Source organism: Petaurus breviceps, unplaced genomic scaffold (genome assembly GCF_028583685.1).
Source record: "Petaurus breviceps papuanus isolate PSGF00001 unplaced genomic scaffold, PetGlider_PUasm1.0 181, whole genome shotgun sequence".
Taxonomy (NCBI): domain Eukaryota; kingdom Metazoa; phylum Chordata; class Mammalia; order Diprotodontia; family Petauridae; genus Petaurus; species Petaurus breviceps.
In genome coordinates, this window is record NW_027185784.1 from 1891614 (window position 1) to 1917584 (window position 25971).

Genomic DNA, 25971 nt, shown 5'->3' on the forward strand with positions numbered 1-25971 from the left:
GCAGCCCCTCATTACCTCTTGCCCAACTATTGAAAAACTTCTGAACTACTTTCCCTGCCTCCAGTCTTTTCCTTCTCCAATCAATTCACCAGTCAATTAACATTTAATAGGCTCCTATTTTGTGCCAGACATTGTGCTAAGTAGTAAGGATCCAAAGACAGTCTCTTCTCTCAAGGAGCTCAAAGTCTAATGAGGAGATAACATGCCATAACTATGTACAAAGAAGCTAAGTAACAGATAAATTAGAGATAATTAAAATAGGGGAAAAGCATTAGCATTAGAAATCTGGAAAGGCTTCCTATAGAAGGTAGGATTTTAGCTGAAACTTGAAAAAAACAGGGAATCTGGGGAGCAGAAATAAGGGAGAACATTCTAGGCATGTGGGGCAGCCAATGAAAAATGCCTAGATACCACAGATGAAGTTTCTCATTCAAGAATTATTAAGAGGTCAATGTCCCTGGATGGAGAAGTATGTGTATATGTGTGTAGGGAGGTAGGGATGGTAAAGTGAAAGAAAACCAGGAAGGTAGGAGGGGGTCTAGGTTATAAAGGGCTTTGAGCAACAGAGGATTTGATCCTGGATATGATAGGGAGCCACTGAAGATTGCTGAGTAGGGAAAGTAACATGGTCACACCAGTGCTTTCCAAAGATTACTTTGACAGGTGAGTGGAAGATGGACTATAGTGTGGTACCCAGCAGCCTGTTGCAGTGGTCTAGGTATGAGGTGACAAAGGCCTGCTCCCAAGTGATGGAAGTGTCAGAGGAGAGAAATAAATGTATATAATAGATGCTATAAAGTTAAAATCAACAGGATTTGACAAATGATTGGATTATAGGGTTTGAGAGAGAGAATGAAGAGTAATAGATAACGCTAAGCTTGTGTGATTGGAAAGACGGAGGTGCCCTCAATGGTAATAGGAATGTTAAGAAGAAAAAAGATTTGATTAGGAAGATAAGAAGTTCAATTTTTCACATGTTGAGCTTAAGATGTCTACAAGACATCTAGTTCAAGATGTCCAATAGGCAGTTGGAGATGTGAAACTTGGAGGTCAAGAGGAAGAGTTGGGGCTGGATAAACATATTGGAGAATCATCAACAGAGAGATATTTGAATCCATGGCAGATGATGAGATCATGAGATGAAATAGTGTAGAAGCTGAATAAAAGAGGATCTAGGACAGAGTCCTGAGGGGGCCACCCATGGTTAAAGAGACCAAGGAGTAGTTAGGTAGAAGGACCAGGAAACAAGAGTGTCACAATAAAAGAGAGTATCAAGTTAAAGAAGGTGACTCTACAATTATCCAGTTTGCAGGGCAGGGAGGGGAGGGGACTTGTTTTCTAACTACTTATGGATCCATGTTAATTTTCAGAGAGCCATTATCTGAATTAAGCTCTGTAAGGGTAAGGACTGGGCTTATATTTGTATTTTCAGTGCTAGCAGGATGCCTGACTCATGGTAAACATTTAAAAAATGCTTTGTTCTTATCAACAAATATAGACTAAGTTGTAACTTTTAGCAGATAAGGAAGAAGCAATGTATTCTTGGGAAAAAATACATAGCTGCCAAAAGAATGCACAGATTTAATTTCACTCCCCTGATTAAAAAAAAAGGAAAAAAACTTCAGTGGTTCCCCATTTCCTCTATCAGTGGTTGACAAACTTTTTTGATGTCACATCTCATAAAAAAAAATTGAACACATACCACAATGAATGCAGACCCCAATTAGTCCATTAATTTATAAATTACTTCTATGTACAGTTGTGCTAATAATTATATGCATTATAAAATTTACACAAAAATATTCATTTTAATAAAGAAGAAATAATGTTTCACTCTAAGGAACTCTTAAGAGTTTGGGAAGTGACATAGACAAGTACTTTATAAAAAATCTCTTTGGCAGCTATGTGAAGCATGGATTGGAGTGAGGAGAGACTTAAGGCAGGGAGGACAATTTAGGGAACTATTTCAGTAGCCTAGGCAAGAAATAATGAAGGCTGTTTTAATAAAGAGATAACAGATAAGAGAGATGTGGACACAGAAAAAAGATTTGGGTATTTGTTGCTTATGTGATGCAATGACTGAGGATGAGACTAAGCTTCAATATCAAGAGATTGACAAAATGATTTCCTTAGCAGAAGAAGGAAAGTCCTCAAGAAACTTCAGAACTTCTTTTGGGGAGGGGGGAGAATAATGAATTAATGTTTATAATACATGATCAGCCTATGTGACTCACTTTCCCAAACAAATGAAAAGTAGGAAGGGTTCATAACCCCCTTCTCTCAAACACCGGATTCAAAGTTTGTCCTTCTAAAGGGTACCTTCTTCAGCCACTAAGTGATTGGGGGCAGGATTTTGCTCAATTTCTGGTGCATGTTTTTGTTTACAGATCAGCTATATCCACCCTGAGGAACCAATATTGAGTCCATGAGGAAAAAAGTTGGGGGTTTGCACAGCACTGGAGGTCAGGATGGGGAATGTTGGGCACATTATGGGTAAAAGGGGAAACAAGCCCAACTGTTGACTTTCTTAGGCATGGTGGGATGCAGCCCATCCCCCCATCCTCCTTTTGGTTGATCCATATTTCTTATAGTCATACCATAGCTCCCCATGGTGCTGTGACTCCTACTTTGGTGATCATAGGACTAGAAGATCAATTACAAACTCATTTACATATTATCCGAGATATTCTACAAATGAGTTCCAATATTTCCAGACTTCATTCCTATTCATGCCTTCTTTATTCAATCAAATTGGACTACTAGCCATCCCCCAGGCTTCATATACTCCCTTGGTATGTGTACTTTTATAAATCCCTATTCCTCATGACCCTAATCAAGTGCCACTTCTTCCATGGAGCCTTTCTCCATCTCCCACCTGAAAGTGATCTCTCTCTCACATTAAAAAAAAAATGTCTAGTTCTTTCCTTTTCCTTTGTTATAACTCTATCTTTTATTATAGTTGTTTTGTGGGTATGTCTGATTCCCTGTCGCTATCCCATTAGATTGTAAGCTCCTTGAAGGAAAGAGAGTGCATTGATTTTTTGTCTTTGTTTCCACTGTACTAATAGAGAATCATTTGTGTTGTAGGAACTTAGTAAATGTTTGGTGAATTGAATTGAATGTGGTCTAATATCATTTCTGCAATTTTACTTCTCATTTTCATTGTATTAATACTGTGGTTATGGGGCGGCCAGGTAGCACAGTGAGTAAGAGCACCGGCTCCAGTGTCAGGATGACCTGGGGATCGAATCCCCAGCTCAGAAACTTAGCCCCAACCCAGAAACACCTGGCCGTGTAACCTTGAGCAAGTTACTTAACCCCAATTGCTTAAAAAAAAAAAATACTGTGGTCATGGAGATGTCCTTACCAGAAACAGGAAAGTCCTTAAGAAACTTTGGAACTTGTTTTGGAGACGAAGATAATGAAATAATGTTTATAATGCAAAATACATGATACCCAAAATATCAGAAATTATATTAGGATGAGAAGAAAGATGGCTATTTTTTTGATGCTTTCAATTGGAATTAAACTTCCAATTTTGCTTTCGAACATTATAATGGTATTTAATAATCACCCAGATCTAATGGTACCTCAGCTTTCCATCAAGACAGGACATCACCTACCTTAGTGTCATGAAGCCAACAGACATTCAGTAAATATCAACTATGGCTATAGCTAAAAGTTCCCATAAGATTGTATTTATTGGCCTCTTTCTCATGGTATTTCACATTATGTTTTCTCCTTTAATTTACATAAGGTGTAGGAACTCAACCTGTGATTTCATTGACATAAAGATCTCCTAGGTGAGGAACTCCCTCTACCAATGCTTATTGGCTTCTTTTCTGCAAATCAGTTTTTAAATTTTCCTAATTTAATAATTATACTTTATTTTTAAGTTCCCAGTTCTCTCTCTTTCTAGTTCCTCCTCCACTCATTGAAAAGGCAAATAATATATCAGTTATACATGCAACCTCATGTAAAACATTTCCATATTACTCATGTTGCAAAGGGAAAAAAAAGGAAGAAAAATAAAGTAACAAAAAAGTATACTTCAATCTGAACTCAATTTATCAGTTCTCTCTCTAGATGTGGATATCATCTTTTAATGAATATTTTGAAATTGTCTTGGATCATTGTCTTGATCAAAGTAGCTAAGTCTTTCATAGTTGATCATTCTCATATTATTCTCATTGTATAAAATGTTCTCCTGGTTTTGTTGATTTCACTTTGCATCAGTTCATATAAGATTTCCCAGATTTTTCTGAAACCAATCCCCTTCATTGTTTCTTACAGTACAACATCATTCTATCATAATCAATCATAAATCACTTGTTCAGTCATTCCCCAACCAATGGGGATCCCCCTGATTTCCAATTCTTTGCCACTTCAAAAAAGCTGCTATGGATATTTTTGTACAAATAGGTCCTTCTCCCTTTTCTTAGTTCTCTTTGAGATACAGACCTAGTAGTAGTTTTGCTGGGCCAAAGGGTATATGCACAGTTTTATAGCCCAATGGGCAGAGTTCTAAATTGTTCTCCAGAAGGGGTAGAGAAGTTCACAACTCAGTTGCAAATTAATTTTAGACATTTACTTAAAGCACTGAAAAATTAAATGATTTGCCCAGTCACAAAGCCAGTGTGTCAGAGGCAAGAGCTGAATTCAGGTTTTTCAAAGTAGAAACCTCACCACACTCCACACTGCCTCCCTTAGTTTTTGCTAAAGAAGACAGACTCAAGAATTTCATATTTGGAAGGGACTTTAGAGGGCAATTAATACAACCCAAACCTGAATACAATCCCCTTTACAATATACCCAGCAATTGGTTGTAGGACTTTTTTTTTTTAAAGCAATTGGGGTTAAGTAACTTGCTCAAGGTTACACGGCCAGTTATTTCTGGGTGTGGTGCTGAGTGTTTGAGCCCAGGATTCGATCTCCAGGTCATCCCAACACTGGAGCCAGTGGTCTTACTCGATGAGCCACCTGGCCGCCCCTGTAGGACTTTTTTGTAAACCCTCCAGTAAAGTGGAGAGTAGCCCATCTCATTTCTGGATAGCTCCTCTGAGGAGGAAGTTTCTTCTCATATCAAATCTATATTTTCTGTTTTGAAAATTCCACTTTTTACTTCTAGCATTGCCCTCCAGAACCAAACTGAATGAGCCTAATTTTGCTTGCATGTGACAGCTCTTCAGATGTGTCCTACTCTGTAAACCCCTGCCAAATCTCCTCTTCTCCAGGTAAAGTAGCCCATTTCCTTAAACTAGTCCTTATATGGCATGAACTCTAGGGCTTTTATATGAAGCACTTAATAAATGTTTTTTTGAGCAGCCAAGAAAGACCTTGTGCTGAGTCTTACCAAAGGGCAGGAAGGTAGATTCAGAGATACAAGAGGAAATGACAGCACTCATTAAGTGAATAGGGGATAGAGTTGAATTGGGAAAACATAAACTGTTTTGAGGTCCCTGAAAAATTTAGCATAATTAGAGAATTGACCTCAAAGAAAGAATGACCTGAATTCAAGTTCCACTTCCTAAACATACTGGTCATATGACCCTGAACAAGACCCTTAACCTCATACCAAAGAATTTTAGAGATGTAAAAAAAAAAAAAACCCAAATCTCTAAAACCTTTTGAGTTCTCAGGGAAAAAAAAAAACATGATAAATCCAAGGTAGTAGTTGTATTCTTTGGCCTCAAGTACAATTTGGAATTTCTCTCAGACATTTGTAATGTTTGGCTGAGTGCTCAAGCCCTGCTGCAGAGCCAATTGGTATCCCCCTGATAGATTCAAGAATTTCTCAGTGATCCCAAGTCTCTGTCCCAGTAGCATTTGATTCCATTAATTGCTTTATTCTTTCACTCAATATTTATCAAGCACCTGCTTTGTTAATATCACTTTGTTAATATGTTGTGCTGATGGAGAATAAATAAAATAATTTAACTTGTACCATACAAAATACGATAAAACAGTGTAGTAATGGTCTTTTCGACTTCCATAGAAAGTAGTAGAGGAAGAGAGAAGGTCTAGAACTGAGTAAGAGGAAGCAAATCAGGTGACTTGTACGGGTCTGGATTAGTGAAATAGGTTAGAGGTTGGATTTAAGGAAAAATACAGCAAAATTTGAGAGAAGCTTGGAAAAATTGGAAGGCAAAAAAATCTCTGAGCCCAGATATTGATCTAAATTTTGCCTCCCAGTTGAAGGAAAAAGCAGAATCAAAGGACCTTTAAGAAGAAAATAAAAGGATTAAGGAATAGAATCTAAAGTAGATTAATGGGTGGGATAAATTGATAAAATAGATAAAAGGTTAATTAAGGGTTTACTTATTATGTGTCAGGCATTGTGCTAAGCAAGTTTTACAAATTATCATCTCAATTTGATCCTCACAACAACCTTGGGAGGGGTTATAACTGCTGTTAGTATCAAAATCTTATAGTTGATGAGGAAAATGGAGGTTAAGTGACCCACCCAAGGTCACACAGCTAGAACATGTCTGAGGGCTGATTTGAACTGATCTTTCTCACCTCAGGTCCAGCCCATTATCCATACCTAGGTGTCAGCTGAAGTGGAAGAGGGTATGTTTGTGGATGCTGAGCTGTTAAGATAAAGGACAGAAATTTGAGCAGGGAGATCACTTAATTAAGAGGTGATAGTTAGCTCTACAAGTCTTTAACCAGGTGCTTAGCTTTGAGCTGATGTGTTGATACCCACGAGTAGTTCAAAGAAATAAGGTAAAAAATCTCAACCCTTACTGAGAATATGGGAAATCTGTACAGAAACTTACATCAAGCACATAATGTTTCTATTTCTGCCAAGTTACTCGGATCTGTGCTCCAAGGGCAGGCTGATCTCTCATGAAAGATGTGAAAGAAATTAAAGAATGCCTCTCCAAGAGTAAGGGAGAATGAAACATTCTTAAATTAAACAGTGAGGCTTTAATATGAGGGAAAGGGAGACTTGCCCCTTGTCAGGATGATGAAGAATGGAATAGTGCAGAGAGAAGGGAGAGGACAGCAGCACAGTCAAGACTAAAAAAACAGATTTGAGGCAATAAACATATAAGTGCCTACTTACCACATGCCAGGCCAGAGACAGTCACTGTGGTAGAGGAACTCTGGAAAGAAAGAAGTTGCATGTCCTCCCAAGAATGATGTAGTAAAGCCACCAAAATGATCGTGCTAAAATGGAGCTCCAGAAGGGGCATAAAAGTATTATAAACAATCATGAAGTCCTGGGCAAGAAACTGAGGACTATAAGGACACAGGTTGTATTCTCATCTCTGCTACCAAGAAAAAGAGATGAGGAGTAGAACAACTTATTTGGGAAGTGAACAGCTGGCTAAGAAGATAGTGTCTGAGAATGAGATTTGGAGTTCTGAAGTAGAGATTACAATACAGAGATGGCAGGGAGTAGCCAGACATGAAACACAGCTAACAAAGGCTGTGTGAAATCATAAAAATGTGCAGTGACTTGCAAATCTAATCAAAAGGATTATCGACTACGATGGTTGGAAGAGGGAGTAGACTATAGACATCCCCCACGATAGATACCCTCAAGAGTAGCCATAAAGAAAGAACAAGATCCAGTATATTAGCCAGACTAATCTCATTTCATTTTTTGACAGGATTCCTAATTTAGAAATGACGTGAATGTTGGGGATATAGTTTGCCTGTATTTTAGTTGTTGTTATTTGCCCTTTGTTCTCAAAGAGGACCATGACATTGGGAAGGTGATGCCATGACTTACATATGAATTGGATTACAGTAAGGGAGGGCTGTGCAAGGTTACCAGCCTCACTTTCTCCTCTAGAGCCATCTGGGTCCAATGGCAAGGTATCGATCAGGAGGACTGGAAATGACCCCGTCCTATATTTTAGCAAAGTTTTTGGTAAGGTATCTCATGCTATTCTTGTGGAAAAGATGGAGGGATATGGATTCAAAAATATTACAGAATGATTTAGAACTGGTCCAAGACTCAAAGCATAGGTATTAATGATTCAATTGCAGTGTGACAGGAGGTCTTCAGGAATTGGTCCTTCACTATTTAACATTTTTATCAAAGATTTGGATAAAGGCTTAAATGATAAACTGCTAAATTTATGAGTGATGAACTTATTAAATGTTTATTGCTTTCTGTTCTTTAGAAAAGTTTCAAATCTAGGGCAGCTAGGTGGCACAGTGAATAGACCACAGGCCCTGGAGTAAGGAAGACCTGAGTTCAAATCCAGCCTCAGACACTTGACACCTACTAGCTGTGTGACCTTGGGCAAGTCACTCAACCCCAATTGCCTTGCCTTCCCCCACTCCAAAAACAAAGTTTCAAATCTGTGTTTAAGCTCTGAGTGTGCTGCTGTCTTCCTTCTCCCTCTGTTACAGGGTTCAATTCTTTATCATGCTGACAAGGGTCAAGTCTCCCTTCCTCTATCTCAGATCTGGCAGGGGTAGATATTGGACTGAATCTAATAAGATAAAATAAGACAAAGTCTTGCATGTGGGTACCAAAAAAAAAAAAAAAAACTTCATATATATAAGATAGGAGAGGAATAGTTACATAGAAGTTGTTTTGAAAATACATGGCCTCCAACTGACTGATTGATGGATTCCCCCTCCTTGGGGGTCTTCAAGCAGAAGCAAGATGACAATTTGTATTATGAAAAGGGGCAGTTAGATGGCACAGTAGATAGGTCTCTTCTAGATCTCAAATTCTTCGATTCTGTAGCTATCCTCAAGGAATTTACATTTTAATAGAGGGACAAGACAGATTCAGGTGAAAAATCAAGTAAAATTATAAGGTATACTTAAATGTCAAATGTATTATGTAAATATCAAAGACTATTAGATCACTTGAGAAAAAAATATCTCTATGCATTGGAGGACAACTTTAAAAAGGACAACTAAAAAAAAAGACTCAGTGGGGATTAATGGATGAAGAGGGAACAGAAGAATGTGTAGGAATAATAAATGGAGGAGGTTATTTGAGAAGTATCTAATAGACTGAGAAAAATCTCAGAGCCAGGATTATACATGAATGATCATTTAGGCAACCGACAGTAGACAAGTCTTGCTGGAGCCTGAGTTTTTATGTTTAGAGTTTGTTGTTGTTGTGCCTTGACCAATGCAGATCAGCACTTTCTCTGCAAGTTAAAAATTCTCCAAGTCTTAGATAGTTGTTTAGATCACTGAGAGGTTACATAACTTGTCTGGGGTCAAACTCCTAGTATAGATCAGCAGTGGGATGTGAATCCAGGTTTTCCTGTTCTCCAGGTCAGCTCTCTATATACTATGCCAGCATTATTGAACTTTCTGTACTCTACATCCTTTAAAAATTTTGGGGTAATTATGTATACTCTTTTATTTAAAATAATATTTTACTTTCCTCCAATTATATGTAAAAACAATTTTTAACATTTTTTTAAAGTTCTGGGTTCCAAATTCCATCCCTTTCTCCCTCCCTCTCCCCCCCCCCCACAGTAAGCAACCTGATATAGGATTAGTCATTTTGTGCAAGAAGACTCATACCAAAAGAAAATGAAAAATAGTATCCTTTAGTCTGTATTCAGACAGTTTTATGTGCTTAAAAATTATTGAGAACCCTAATTTCATTTTATTTATGTGAGTTTTTTTATTTATGTGGGTTATTTTAAAACCCACATTTTCTTTATGCTATACCTATTTTTACTATATTCAAAATTTAAACACAAAATTTTAAAATAATAAAATTTAAATTTAAAAAAATTTTAAAATTATAATTTGTTAGTTTATTTTTTAAAAACCCATTATATATTAACAAAGTCCATTTTGATGAAAATAACTAATTTTTTTTTAAAAAATGAATGAATTGTGGCTTTATCTGACAAATTTTTACAATATCTGGCTTAGTGGAAGACAACTGAATTCTCTTATTGGCTTCTATCGTTGATTTGTTGTAATACTTTTTTTTTTTTCGGTTGAAGTATATGAAGAAAATCTGATGTTACACAAATATGGAATTGGAAAAGGAAGGAGTATTTTAATAGTCAAATAATACATTGATATTATTATGAAAAGGAGCAGTTAGGTAGAGCACTGGACTTTGGAACCAGAAAGACTCATCTTCTTGAGTTCAAATCTGGCCTCAGACACTTACTAGCTGTGTGACACTGGGCAATTCACTTAACCCTGTTTTCCTCAGTCTCTCATCTGGAAAATGAGCTGAAGAAGAAAATGGCAAACCATTCCAATATCTCTGTCAAAAAAAAAATAAGTCACAGAGAGTTGGACACGATTGAAAAATGACTTAAATTATTTGAAAATAGTTTTGACCTTGCAGACCTCCTGAAAGGGTATTGGGTAATTCTAGGAGTCCACGGAGCACATTTGAGAACTGAAGTACTGTCTCTATCTTTGTTGAAAGTCCTAGGACATAATGTAGGAAAGGTAGTTTCCTTTGAATGAGGAAGATTCATTACAATTCAATAAACATGTATTAATCACCTACTGTATGGCAGAGATTGTGGAGGGATTTGGATAACAGTCTAATGAGTTTGGTCTTGTTCTTACACTGCTTAGCTCTACACTGAAAGCTGACCTAACAGTATTGAGAACATATAATAGTATATTAGAAGATTTATCTTGAAATTGTATGCATGACATAATGGAAAAGAGAACATCAAAAGAGGCCAGGAGGTCAGTTAGAAATCTATGACAATAACCTAGGTATGAGATGAAAAGGGTGGAGACTACACTGTAGGTAATGGGAATGGCTTAGTGTAAGAAATGCTGCAAAGAGAGAGCTGACAGGATTTGGTAACTTGGAAGTAGAGCTTCATTATTCAAACCAAAAGAAGTCAAACTTTTTTTTAACAAGGGAAAGACTATGTTTCTACAATAGATTATTACGGGGAGGCAGGAGAAGGGAAATTTGGAGGAAGACAGGCCACCTAAGAAAGATAAATGAAAGTCAAGAAAAGACTCTCAGATTCTTCACAGGTACATATAGGACACATATAGGATACTTCATATCTCCCCCCCCCTTCTCTCTTTTCCTCATCCTCCTCTCCCTCTCTCTTTTTCCTTTCTCCCTCTCATTTCCCCTCTCTGTCTCTCTTCTCTCTATGTCTCTGTGTGTCTCCTCCTCCCTCCTCTTTCTCTTCCTCCTTCCCCCTCTGTTTTTCTCTCTCCCCTCATTTCTCTTTTTCTCTCTCCCCCCCATCTCATCACACACATATCTTCTCTGTCAATCTGTCACTTTTCTACCCACACAGCCAGGGGTCATCTCCAATTGCCCTGATCTATATCTTGCCACTGGACCCGGATGACTCTAGAGATGAAAGTGAGGCTGGAGACACTGCCCAGCCCTCCCTCACTTAAATACAATTCACTTGCAAGTCAGGGCATCCCCTTCCTGATGTCACGGTCCTCTTACAGAACAAAGGACAAACAATACCACCCACACAGCCATGGACTACTGAAACAGCCTTCTAATTTCATTCCCGGCTTTCAGTCTTTTTATCCTCCAATTAATTGTATGCACAGCTCAAACAATAATTTTCTTAAAATCATGTCTGACCATGGCACTCCCCTGTTAAAGACTTTAGTGGCTCTCTAGGATAAAATACCAACTGTTCAATTGAGCATTTAAAGTCTCTCACAGACTGACTCCAGATTCCCTTTCAGGACTTTGCTTCCTGTTCTCTCCCTCACAAATTCTCCCTTCCAGCCAAATTGTCCTATTTGTAGTCCCTAAAACTGGGCATTTGTCTCCCACCTCTGTTCCTTTATATAGGTATATAATACCTAGAATGTTCTCCCTTCTCTGCTTCTTAGAATTCTTAGCTTCCTTTATTCCTCAACTCAGGTGCCACTTCTTGAGGAAGCCATTGATCTTGTCAACAACCCTGGGAAAGAGGTGCTATTATTAGCCCCATTTTACATATGAGGAAAATGAGGCAAACAGGAATTAAAGTGACCTGCCCAAGATCGTACTTGTATGTGTCTAAAGCTGGATTGAAACTCGGTTCTTCTCACTCCAGGTCCAGAAGGTCTATATACGATCCTCACGGTCATTGGTTCTCAACCCTTCCTCTAATTGTTCAGTTGTGTCTGACTCTGTGGACGCATTTGAGATTTTCTTGGCAAAGACACTGGAGTTGTTTGCCATTTTCTTCTCCATCTTATCTTGCAGATAAGGACTTGAGTTAAATAGAAATGATTTGCCCAGGGTCATTAATTATGTTGTATTTATTTATGTGTTTCCATGGCTTTCCTACCCCCAAGAAACAATGCAAGGTCCTTAGAGCAGGCACTATTTTTTATTTTGCTCTTTATCCTCAGAGCCTTATATATGATGGATGCATGAATGAATGAATGAAGGAATGAGTAGAATATAGGAATGTGAAAGATGTTCCAATAAAAAAAGAGGAAGAATGGAGCCTTCCAATTTGATTCCTGCCCTAAATTTACAGTACGTTGTTAAAGGATAATTTCTGAAGAGAAAATGGAAGGGGTCACCACTAAGAGTTACATGGGTTCATCAAGATAGGTAGCTCATGCCATATGAACCATATATCCTTTTTTGACAAGGTAAAAAGATTGCAATAAATTAGAACATATTAGCCACAGCTTGCATGGGTTCCAACACGTTTGAGGTCTTTCTTGAAATCTTTGTGAATAATATGGTGAAATGTGGACTGGATCTATGGTTTGAAGACCCTTTTCTAACCTAAATACAAAATCAAAATTATACTATTTATATGCATTAGTCAGTAAATAGTTATTGAGTACTGACCATGCTCAGGCACTGTGCTGTACTAAGTCCTAGTGATACAAAGAAAGGTAAAAGACAGTTCTGCCCTCAAGGAGCTCAAAAGAAGCTTAAAAGGAATGGGGTGGGGGTGGAGGGGACTGCAGCAAGGTAACCTGTCTTGGGGGCAAGACAAAAATCTAAATGTAGCTTTGTGGGAAAGGAAGACATCCCTGGTCCGGGCATCCTCCTTAAATGGAGCTTCGAGAAGGAGCTTTCTGCTTTCCACCCTCTCCTCTGTCCAATTAGAGGGAGAGGGGTAGGGATTCCAGGGGCAGAGATACCAATGAAGTATGAGTGGCAGAGTTGATGTGATTTTTCAGAAAGATAAGATTTCTAGATTTATGATTAAATCCAAAAGAATGAAGCCAGATGGGAAATAATTGTAAAGTACTCAGCACAATGCCTGACACATCAGAAACATTGTAGAAATGTTAGCTATTACTACGATGATAAAAGGCTACTATAAATTTGTGTCACCAAATTCATATTTTATTAACATGAAATTTAAAGAGACAGCTAGGCGATGAAGTGGATAGACCTTCTGGGCCTGGAGTGAGAAGAATTGAGTTTAAATCAAGCCTTAGACACATACAAGTATGATCCTGGGCGGGTCACTTTAATTCCTGTTTGTCTCATTTTCCTCATCTGTAAAATGGGGCTAATAATAGCACCTATTTCCCATGGCTGTTGAGAGGATCAAATGAGATAATATTTGTACAGTACTCAGCATACAGTAGTTGCTTAATAAATGTTCACTTCCTTATTAATCACAGCAGCAGGTATATTTGAAAAGAGTTTGTGTGTGTGTGCACATGTGTGTATGCACATGCAGTTTTTTCAGTTCATAGAAGTTACATTTGCTTATTGTACTGAGTCATTTAATGAACTATCTCATGGCTTTCAGAGATTTAAAACCTAGTTTAAAGTAATGCAAATTTAAACCTTCGATCTGGTACCACATCCAACTTGCCTCAGTATTGAAATTTCTAAGCTACAAGTATAGAAATTCTACTTTCACCAATATATATTGTTGTAAAAAGCCTCAGCCACCTCTAGGCTCGAGTTAGATAGCAGAGGATGCTTAGGACAAATGTGGCCAGAATGAAGCCAGGTAGGTACTACTTGCATGTAGATTACTTTTAAATAACTTTAGCCCTGTTAGGCACAAATGAAGCATCAATAATGTAAGCCTGTAGACACAAAATCCATTATTCCTTCTGTATGTATTGTTGTAGGTAAATTGATTTTAAAATGAAAATACTTGGTGTAGTTATAGATTTTTGAAACTCCTGGCAACTGTAGCCCATAGGTTGTGAACCAACAGTCTTGGCTGGTAGTCTCCAGATTGGCAGGGGGCAGGTAGGGAATCATGACCTGACCCCAAGGGGGTCTTTCAATAGGAAAGTGGGAAGGTGTGTTGAATCCCACCCTTCCCACGACATTTGATTCATCATAGAGCCTTACTCCAACACAGTTACACCTATGTTTACATGTACCCCCCCATTCCTGCTCGACTCTCTCAGTAATGCAAACTCTTAACCTTTTGAGGCCTTTTTCAAAATTCTCCACTGCCATCAGGGGACTAGCATTCTTCTAGTCACCCAAATCTGTGACCTTGTCATCTACTCCTTAGTCTCCCTCATTCTGCATATCCTATCGGTTGTTAAATTTTATTTCTTTTGCCTTGCCATCTCTCACATTTGTCTCCTTCTCTCTACTTGCACAGCCACCATACATGTTCAGTATTTCATTAGTTGGACTAATGCTATGGGCTCTTAATTGTTCTCCTGCCTGAAGTCTCTCCCTTCTCCAGTGCATCCTCCATATAATTGCCAAAAAGAGTTTCTTGAAGGTCTGACTAGGCCTCTCCCCTGTTCAGTGAATTGGCTCCCTATTGACTCTGGGGACAAATGCTAGTTCATTGTCCTCTCATCCCTTTAAATATATTTATTTTGTTTTTCCTCATTATATGTAAAAACAAATTTTTGCATTCATTTAAAAAAATTGAGTTTTAGATTCTCTCCCTCCCTTCTCATGGAGAAGGCAAGCAATTTGACATAGGTTAACATGTGCAGCCATGCAAAACATTTCCATATTATGTTGTGAAAGAAAACACAGACCAACCACCCCCCCCCAAAACCCCATGAAAAATAAAGTTTAAAAAGTATGCTTCCATATGCATTCAGACTCCATCAGTTCTTTCTCTGAAGATGGATATTGTTTTTCATCATAAATCCTTTGGAATTGTCTTGGATTATTGTATAGCTAAGTCATTCACAGCCGATCATTGTACAACATTGCTTTTACAATATTCTATTGGTTCTGCTCATTTCACTTGAATCAGTTCATGTAAGTTTTTCCAGATTTTTATGAGAGCATCCTGCTCATTTCTTAAATACAATAGTATTCATCACAGTCATATACCACAACTTGTTCAGCCATTCCCCAGTTGATGACCATCCCCTCGATTTCCAATTCTTTGCTACCACTAAAAGAGTTATTATAAGTATTTGTGTACATATAAATGCTTTTCCTTTTAAAAAAAATCTCTTTAGGATACAGGTCGTCTAGTAGTACTATTGCTGAGTTGAAGATTATGCATAGTTTTATAGCCCTTTGGGCATAGCTCCAAATTGCTTTGCAGAATGGTTAAATCAGTTCACAACTCCACCAACAATTCATTAGTGTCTCAATTTCCCACATCCCCTCCAATATTTGTCATTTTCCTTTCCTGTCATATTAGCCAATCTGATAAGCATGGTGTAATACCTCAGAATTGTTTTAATTTGCATTTCTCTAATCAATAGTGATTTGGAGCAATTTTTCACATGACTATAGATAGCTTTCATTACTTTATCTGGAAACTGTTCATACACTTTGACCATTTATCAATTGGAGAATGATATATATCCTTATAAATTTGACTCAATTCTCTATGTATTTGAGAAATGAGGCCTTTATTAGAGAAACTTCTGTAAATTTTTTCACAGTTCTGATTACTAATTGTTCATTTCCTTCCATCCTATTTTCCTCTCCTGTTTATTCTACTTTATCTCTCCTTTTACCCTCTCCATCCTCAAAAGTGTTTTGCTTCTGACTGTTTCCCCCAATCTGCCTTCCCTTCTATCAGCCTTGCCTACTTCTCTTATCCCCTTATCTGCCTACTTTCCTGTAGGTAAGACAGATTTCTATACCCAACAGAGTGTATGTTATTCTCTCATTGAGCCAATTCAGATGAGAGTAATGATCAAGCATTGCCCAACTCTAGCTTCTCTATTTTCCCTTCCACTGCAAATGCTCTTTCATGCCTCTTTTATGTGAGATAATTTGTCCTCATTCTACCTCTGCCTTTCTGCTTCTCCCAGTGCATTCCTCTTTCTCACCCTTAATTTTATATTTAAGATATTATCCCATCCTATTCAACTCACACCCATGCCTTCTGTTTATGTATGTTCCTTCTAACTGCCCTGATAACAAGAAAGTTCTTAGAGTTACAAGTTGTCTTCCCATGTAGGAATATAAACAGTTTAACCTTATTGAACCCCATGTGATTTTTCTTTCCCATTCACCTTTTTATGTTTCTCTTGAGTCTTGTATTTGAAAGTGAAATTTTCTATTCCGCTGACTGTGAAGGTAGAGGGTAGGACTGTCCCAAGCTTTAAACCTTTCTTGCTGCTGCTCTCAGAACTAGTTCGGGTGTCTGTAAAGTTTTCAGTTCCAAAATGTAGACACTGGGATGATGTATCTATACTCCTCTCCTGGCCTGTGCTCTGATCTGTGAGTGACCACAAGCATGCTTTTCTGCCCTGAAACTGTGACCAGGGTCCTCTGCTACCCTTCAGCCACAAGCTCTGGTGTGTTAGTGTTCTTTCATGTCCTAGGATTTCAACCCAGGACTTGGTCTCTGATCCTCATAGGGTCAATACAATAGAGTCCTGCACCCATTTCCAGCAAAGGGACCCTTGTAATCCCCTTCTGACCAGTTGTCTGACACCTCCCCCTCTTGCAGTCTGTAGACTGAGAGCTCTAGAAGCTGCCTCTGCCACCACTGATTCAGTCACCCCCAAAGCCTGCTGTACATTTGCTGGGACACAGCCTGTGCTGGAGTGCACCCCACTCTCACCCCATGCAACAGATCTTGCCTGCCAACCACTTAAGTTTTCTCCCTTTCCAACCTTTTGTGAGTTTTGCTGCCTCAGAATTCATTTTGAGGTATTATTCAAAACTGTCCTTCAAGGGGGAGTTGGGGATGGCTCAGGTAAGTCCCTGGCTTTTTTCCACCATCATGGCTCTGCCACTTCTGTTTCATCCCTTTAAAATATAATTGATTTCCTTTGAAAACACACACATACACATAATTTTTTTTTTTGCTTTTTGGAGGGGATAGGGCAGAGCAATTGGGGTCAAGTGACTTGCCCAAGGTCACATGGCTAGTGTTAAGTGTCTGAGGACACATTTGAACTCAGGTCCTCTTGACTCTAGGGCCAGTGCTCTATTCACTGTGCTACCAAGACACACCTATATTTTATTTTAAAAACAATACAAAACATGATTCTAAGAACAGGTCTATAGGTTTCAACCAGATTGCCATAGGGATTCATGGCACAAAACGGATTAGAGACCTCCATACTAGAGGATCTCTGAGGTCAATTTAATCATTATCATTAATTTTAATATAATATATTAATTATTATATATGCAAGTACTCTGCCAGGCACTGGTGATACAAAGACCAAAAAGACTAAGAATAACATATTTCCTTTCCTTCCAGTAGCTTACATTCTGCCATAATGAAATGATGGGTATAATCTACAAATATATTTAAGGTTGTATGAGGACGAAATAAGCTCTAATAACCTTGGTGGGGGAGAAATCAGGGAAGACTTCATGGAGGAAGTGGCACTTTATCTGAGACTTGAGGCATAAGTATTCTGAAAGGCTGAGTACAATCCAACAAGCATTTATTAGTAGCTGTGAGCAAAGTATTATGCAAGGCATTGAAGATGTGACAAAAGCAGTTCCTATCCTCAGGTACATTCTCCTAGAGCAGGGGTGGGGAACCCATGGCCTCAAGGCCACATGTGGCCCTCTATGTCCTCAAGTGTGGCTCTTTGACTGAATCCAAACTTCACAGGACAAATCCCTTTAATAAAAGAATTTGTTCTATAAAACTTGGACTCCATCAAAAGGCCAGACCCAAGGACCTAGAAGGTCACATGTGGTCACAAGGCTACATGTTCCCCACCCCTGTAAGGATATAGTACAAAACCTGATGAAAAGAGATGTCTGTGGTCACTGTAAAGGGAATCCAGAAGACATCACATTCTAGGCACAAGGGGACAATATGAATGTGGTAGATGGAGTGTTGAATATGAGGAACAGCTAGTAGCCTAGTTTGACTAGAATATAGAGTGCATGAAATCAAGTAATGATGAATAAAGCTGGAAAAGTTTATTGGAGTCAGCCTATGGAGGGCATTAGATGCCAGGATGAGAAATTTATATTTTCTATTCAGAGGCAATGGGGGAGCCACTGTAAGGATTCGAGCAGTAGAATATGGTCAGACCTGTGCCACAGGAATTTTAAGCACATATTTTGAATAGGAGGGAAAGTAGAAGCCAACAAAATAAAACAAAAACCATCTAGAAGACTATTAACAATATTCCAGAAGAGAAATAATGGGGGCCTGAATTAGGGTGCTGGCCCCATGGGGGTGGGGAAGGAGTTGAATCATCAGATCACAGATTCCAAGCTGGATGGAACCTTCTAGACTGACAAGTGTCACCTGCTCGTTTTGCAGATGAAGAAATGGAGACTCAGAGGGTTTAAGTGACTTACTCAGGGCCACAAAACTAGAAACTGAGGCAGGCGGGGTTTGAGCTCATCTTCCTGATTCTACTGCTCTATCCCTAATACCTAGTGACCTTGAAGGAATTTGGGGTCAGGTCGCTTGAAACCCTGATTCTGTGTATGTGTGTGATTCTGTTTGGGACATAGCTAAAGAGGAATAATAAGGATGTCCTGTCCTGGCCTGTCCAGGAACTCTTCCTTCATAGTTGTTAGAATTTCATACTTTGAAATTCCCAGTTAGCACGGAAAGAGAAGGTTCCTAGGGAAGAAATGATAGGATTACAGCCAGTAGAACTTGCAGGTGTCTGCTCTTTGAGTTGAAGAATTTAGTTCTTAGCCCTTTTGTCTCTGGTATCTTGAGTTCAGAGAGCAAGGAATAAAACTGCAGGCATGATAATAAACAACTCAAAGGAAATTAATCAGTAACTGTTTAAAAAAAAGAATTTTCTTGAATTTTGATTCCTAAAGTAGAAAAAAGTGATTCTAAACAGATGTAAATATATTGAATGCTGACTTACTCTTATTTATGAAACATTTCTCCACTTTTTTCCTGTGTGTATATAAAAAATCCATCACTTGATATTTTCATGGTCTAAGCACGTTTGCATTTCAGCAATATTAGATTTATTTGAAACTTCAATAACCAGCACTTCAATTTGGAGTCAATGAAAAATCACATATAATATTTGTGCCTAGACCTCTCTAGTTCCCTGTACTTTGAAATCCCCAGAACCAGTTAACACTTCTCCTTCTCCTCCTCCCCTTTCCTCTCCCCCTCTTCCCCCTTTCCTCCCCTTTTCTTCCCTCTTCCTTCTTTCTTCTGTATTAAAACTATGGACTTATTGAGCTTCATTGAATTATTGAATCTCTAAAAATTCTAGCAGATTACTTCAGGTTGCTACCATTAGCACCCTTTTAAAAAATCTGCTGTAAAAACGGCTTATTTTTTAATTAAACTAAGCTCATTTATAAACCAAACAATATTTGATTCTAGGCTTTTGTTGTTGTTCAGTTGTTTCAGTAGTATCCAACTCCTCAAGAACTCATTTGGGGTTTCCTTGACAAAGATACTGGAGTGGCTTACCATTTCCTTCTCCAGCTCATTTTCCAGATGAGGAAATTGAGGTAAATGGGGTTAAGTGACTTGCCTAGGGTCACAAAGCTAGGAAGTGTCTAAGACCAGATTTGAACTGAAGGTGAGTCTTCCTGACTCCAGACCTGGAGCTCTATCTACTGTGCTACCTAGGCTACTAAGGCTGAATGTACATGGGAAGATACTTCAAGAAATCTACAAATTTTAACTAATTTAAAATATTCACTACAGCTTTTTCTTTACTAGCCTAGGTCCAGGACTCTGTCACCTTGACCATCAGGCAGGGTCATCAACTCTGCAGTCACACATGTAACAACCCTACTCCTCCTCCACCCCAGCACACTTTCTGCATCTTTCAGGGACTGATCATCAAGGCAAAATTGACTTTGCTACTGTGAAGGGAATGACAGCACTGTCCCATGGCTCTGTTCAAAATCCCTGTGATTTTTTTTTTTTATTGTGATTGTGGGCTGCTGAAGTCAAAAGTTTTCTTCCTTGACTACCCTTTTCTGCTCCCTCATATCAATCTGTATGTGTTTCATCCCTCCCTGGTGTCCCTATTCTACTCTTTCTTACCTTCTTCCATTGTGATCTCTGGAACTTCTGTTCTAGTAACAAATTTCCTCTTATATTAGACCTGTGTTCTCCCCTTGGGAACTACTTTGTAAATATTTGGTGTACTCCATGTTGCCCTATCACCTCCGCCCCCAATAATACATAAATTCCTTGAGAGCTTGGACTGATATCTTGTCTTGTAGTCAAGTCTAGTACAATGTTTAGTGAATAATAGGTGCTTAAATGCTTATCTAATTGAATTCAAAACATCACAGACATTGATGTCTAGGCTTTGGCGTGGCACAGCTGCAAAGGATTAACATAAGTTTGGGCCTGGATGTGGGCCTGGTCTGCCCACAAGAAAGGCATTGCTGGCTGGACATAAGGTAGAATACATGCAATTTCTACCCATTTACTACATATTTGGGTTCCCACATGGTTTGTTTTCTTCATGTTTGATCTCTTAGCTCCTATGCCCCAACTTCTTAGGAAGCTTGGAGATGCTGAAATGGGCAAAGTGCAGGAATGTGAGGTCAGGAAGACTAGGGTTCAAATTCTGCCTCAGATAGTACTTTTGTGACTCTGGGCAAGTTGTTTAACTGATACTTCTTCCTTTCCTCATCCACAAAATGGAGATAACAGCACCTTACCTTACAGCATAGTTGTGAGGGTCAAATTAATATATGTAAAGCACTTCTCAAACCTTCTGGCTATCATCTCTTTTTTTGAAAAATGGTCTTTTTGTTGTTCAGTCCTTTCAGTTTGTCTGACTCTTTGTGACCTCATTTGGGATTTTCTGGGCAAAGACATTGGAGTGGTATGCCATTTCCTTCTCCTGTTCATTTTACAGGAGGCAAACAGGATAAAGTGACTTACTGAGGGTCAAAGAGTCAGCAAATGTCTGAGACCAGACTTGAACTCAGATCTTACAGACTCCTGGCCAGGTGCTATTCTTGGTTCTCCTACTTTTACTCTGGAAAGTTCTTTCAACTGGTCTGGGAAACTGAGACCGTATTCCTCTCCTATCTTCAGTATGTACTTGCCTCCTCCTTTCTACTAAAGCTCATGGAGGGATTATAATTTGCATCTATGGAGTATGTACTCATTGTAAAGAAGAAAAATAGAAATCTGAAAAACTAACTGGAAAATGAAAAGCATGAGAAACTAAAATTTTAAAGGTAAGGTCAATTTAACTTTCCTTGAATTGTGTCTTAAAAAAAAAACCCACAAGGTTAATGAAAGTTATGCTTCAAAGTAAAAGGACATCTTTTAAGTTCCTTTTGAACTTTTCTGAATGAAGGTATACACTCTTAAAAGGTACTCTCAGGCCTTGGAGAAACCATCATTTTTCTCCCTATAGTATATCTTCTCCAGGATTTATTCCAACAAAATGGTAAGAATGATGCTAATATATAAAAATAGGGATACAGAAATGACCACTCTTTACAAAAGGTTTATTGAAACCTGTTTAATTTTCTTTCAAATATTCTATTAAACATAGTACACAAAATACAGTAAAATGCACTTTTCCCATTTCAAATAAATATATTCTAATTTTTGTAGAAATTTCATAATTTGTGTAACCCCAGTGTCTTAATTGAAGTAATATAGCAACAAAAGAAAATCTAATCAAACAATATTTAATTTATTGAAATTATACCCCAGGCATGTCACTGGATAATAAGAAGTATATTCTACATACTGTTTGAGGACAGTAATAAGTGTCTGAAAATGTGCTAGTTTCAAATAGAGCCACAGTTTGGAAAGGTACAGCTCTCAAGTCATTCAGTATAAACTCAGTTAAGCGGAAACTGCCTTGTTAAAAATTTTCTAGCAACAGGACCATAGTCTGAAAAATAATGATGCCTATTTATCATACTGGTGACTTTCCAAACCTAGTGATATTTAATAGTTATAAAATATAGGGCAGAATTTAAAAAATCATCTTACAGGAAAGGCTAAAAATAAAGGTGCTGTGCAAAGGCAATGTAATCCTTTTCACAATTGTTTTAACATTTACTAGGTGAAATCTACTAAAATATACAGACTTAACACACAAAAACAATCATTTACACAAATATCCCTGATCAGCTTTAAGACATTGGGTTAGTTCTTTTTTTTTAAGTGGTAAAGTTCATTTTAGAAACTTTAAAGAAAGTCACATTTAATTGGTAACCAACACACAATTTTCTTCTGTAAAATCTTTTCAACACCTTCAAAATAATTCACCATCAAAGAGTATGGATCATTAGTACTGTCTACCTTCCTATATTAGTAATTAATCAGTGCTTTTTAATCTAAATAGCCTGTGAATGTAAGTCAAATTTTACCATAGTTAACTCCCAAACATAACTACATCTACGAACAATAAAAATCTTACATGATATGGTCTAAAAGGCCGATATTAGTTCTGCCCCCCAACACTATAAAGGAGGTGGTTTTTTGTTTTTGTTTAACTGCACAGCCAGTTGGTACTTCTAGTATGATATGAAATCCTTTTCTCCTTGGTTTAGGAAGCAAAAAATCAAGTCTTCGAGTATTCTTTTATGGAGATATTTCATAAACAGATGGGCAAAAGATTGTATGCTCAAAAAGAAAAAATCACAAGTCCAATCCAAAAATTTCGTGGCCCCATCCTTTTGCATTATCTACAGTTCCTCCATTTCAAAGTGTGTATTAAAGCTGTTTGCCATGGTTGTATGTTCAAAGATCCTTGACAGACTTGGTTTCAGCAGCTCTACTGAATGACAGGACAGGTGCTGTGATGTGTCATTCTTCAAGGACATCATTTGATCTGTCCCAGGATCTCTTCTGTCATAATACAAAGCCCACAGTAGGGTAATAGTGAGAATCATTGCCAGAATTTGTGTAACTCCAATAGAGATACCCAAGAATCTCAGAACTTGCAGTTGTTTGGTTCCTCTCAAGAAGGTGTACATTTTCTTCCCACAACCCTGTAAAACAAATAGATGTGGTCAGTATCATTTGAGATGTCTCTTCCAATTCTTCTTAAAGACAACATGGATTCTGCAATAGTTAACAATACCATGTGATGTTTGCATATCTATACCTATTAAGAAATTAATTTACTTTGGATGATGTTGTATGAGACAACCGTTCTGGTCAACTAGCAATCAATCAGCAAGTTATTTATTAAATAGGTACTTTGTACCTGGCAATCTGCTAGGCAAAAATGATTTTAAAAAATAAAACAGAGGTTTCAAAGAGAATAATTTCTATAGACATGTACATAAATAAGCATATACAAAATTTTTACCTCCATTTTGTCCTATGTTTTTTCACATGAAAAATCAGCCTTTTCATTTGTACTGACAGTAGGACATGGAGTAAGTATTTTTTATGTAGCTAGTAAGTATGGCAAATACTCTTTTACCATTACTCTCAATAACCAGCACAGCTTTTTCCTAACCCACTACTTAAGTGGCTACAATGCATTGAGATCAAATCTCAGCTCTTGCCATTAGGACATGTTTCTAGAAGGAAAGATGAAGGGAACTTAGGAGAAGGAACTATGCTGGCCATCAGCTGCTGCTTTGAGCAGTACTGGCAACTAAGAACAGAGGAATGGGGCAATTCTATCCCTTAGCTGCTATTTCTGCAAACTTGATCAAGAGCTACTGCTATGCCATGTAATTCATGCCAGTCCAGGGTTAAAATCCTTTAAATCTCAAAATGTCAACCAATGCACTGAAGTATGCTTTAGACACACACACACACACACGTGCGCACATGCACACATGCGCAGAATTACCAGTGTTCTCGTATAGGTTATTCTACACACTAATTTTTATAATAATCTTTATTTACAGGTGGCTGGAGCCATGAAGCGGGAAAGGAGCATAAAATACATTAAATAGATCATACAAAAATCATTAATATATGGTTTTAGCTTACAGTCAGTGGTATCTGCCCAGATACACACCCAATGACTTCTTTTTTATCAAACCTAACCTCCAGGCATATTCAGTCTTATCAGGAGCCCAGCCCAACAACCACCTGGATAGGGAGGGAGAAGACTTAAATCAGAGTCAATTATCTAATTAATAACCTGTTTAACAAGTGTTTGCTGAAAGTCTGTTTGTTTCTCCATACCCTCAGACTTTAGGTTCCTATCTTTCTGTGTGATGGAACTAATTTTCATTTCTCTGAAGCAGGAGAGATAAGGGGCTCTGGGGAGGAAAAGCTTTTGTTGTTCTCTGTTCAATTGTTCTCTAGTCCCTGAAGAGTTTCCTGACAGTCCAAGAAGTTGTAGCAACAAGCTCGAAAATACAGAAGGTAAAGATTCAAGATCATCTACTCAGAGCTATTTCTCTAAAACGAGGGTCAGCATACATTTTTACCCTAAATACTATGTCAGAGTTAAAAAACCAGTTAAAAAAGAGCAAACAGGGCGGCTAAGTGGCACAGTGACTAGAGCACTGGCCCTGGAGTCAGGAGGTTCTGAGTTCAAATGTGATCTCAGACACTACCTGTATGACCCTGGGCAAGTCACTTACCCCTGTTTACCTCAGTTTCCTCATCTGGGAAATAAATGGGGGAAGGAAATGGCAAACACTCCAATATCATTGCCAAGAAAACCCCAAATGGGGTCGTAAAGAGTTGGATATGACTAAACAACAACAATCAAGTTATAGCATGGATAAAGGGTATTCTTGCTTTATTCTTGTATTTATTGAAAAAGTGCTAGTGTATCCCTATTACATGATATTTGCTTTTGGTTTTAGTAGATGCTTCTTTTTTCCAGGATATTAAAAAAGATGTCTCTATGCCTATTCTTTGTAAGGTCAGAACATTAAAAACTTGCCATTCCCCACCTCTCCCTAATTTGGAGGGAGGTGAAACATCACTGATGTTTTGATTTACATTTCTCTTAATATTAGTGATTGGATTGTTCATATTCTTTCACCAATTAGTCTCAAATATGTCGATTATTTGTTTATATGTCATGAATACCAAACCCAATGCAGTGATTTGTGTAAAAAAAAGATGTTTTCCCAATTCAACAGCTTCCCTTTCTGTGCATTAATTTTATCTGTGCATATGCTTTTCAGTTTGATACAAAGTTACGTATTTTATCTTTTATAAGTGCCTCTTACTCTTCTTGGGTTAAGACTACTTGTGCCTACCTATAGCTTGAGAGGTATGTGATCAGCTTCTGTGCTCATATTTTTATGGTATGATTTGAATATTAAGTTCACATATCTATTTAGAATGTATTGCAGAATATAATGTAAAGCACTGGTCTCAGTCTACTTTCCCAGGCGTTCTTGTCAAATATGGAGTTCTTTCCTAGGGAAGTTGTGTGTCTCATCTTATTAAACATTGTGTCATTGAGTTCCATTGATCTAGCTCTCTTTTTTTGAACCACTGCCAGATAGTTTTGATGACTGCTGCTATATAATTTAGTTTAAGGTCTAGAAGTGCTCTTCATGCTTACTTCTTTTTATAATTTCTCTTGATATTCAAGATATTTAGTTTTTCCAAATAAATTTTGTTATTTAGTCAAGTTCTATAAAGTTTCCCCTTGGTAATTTAACTGGTATTGGTAATTGGTGGTATTGTCATTTTATTATATTGGCATAGCCCATCCATGAGCACTGAAAATTCCTACAGCTAATTAAATTTTTCTTTATTTCTTTAAGGGGTATTTTGTAATTGCAGCTACACATCTTTA

General features: G+C 37.9%; 1 protein-coding gene across 4 annotated transcripts in view; it reads right to left on the reverse strand.

Annotated features, from left to right (window-relative positions):
* Nucleotides 1-21709: 21709 nt before the first annotated feature.
* TSPAN12 (tetraspanin 12) overlaps nt 21710-25971 on the reverse strand; it is a 188691-nt gene continuing 184429 nt past the window's right edge. For all 4 annotated transcript variants that reach the window (XM_069087088.1, XM_069087087.1, XM_069087086.1 and 1 more), the window contains exon 8: nt 21710-23230. In XM_069087088.1, the coding sequence (XP_068943189.1) occupies nt 22925-23230 (306 nt within the window). In that variant the 3' untranslated portion in view covers nt 21710-22924. The remainder of the gene's footprint in view (nt 23231-25971) is intronic.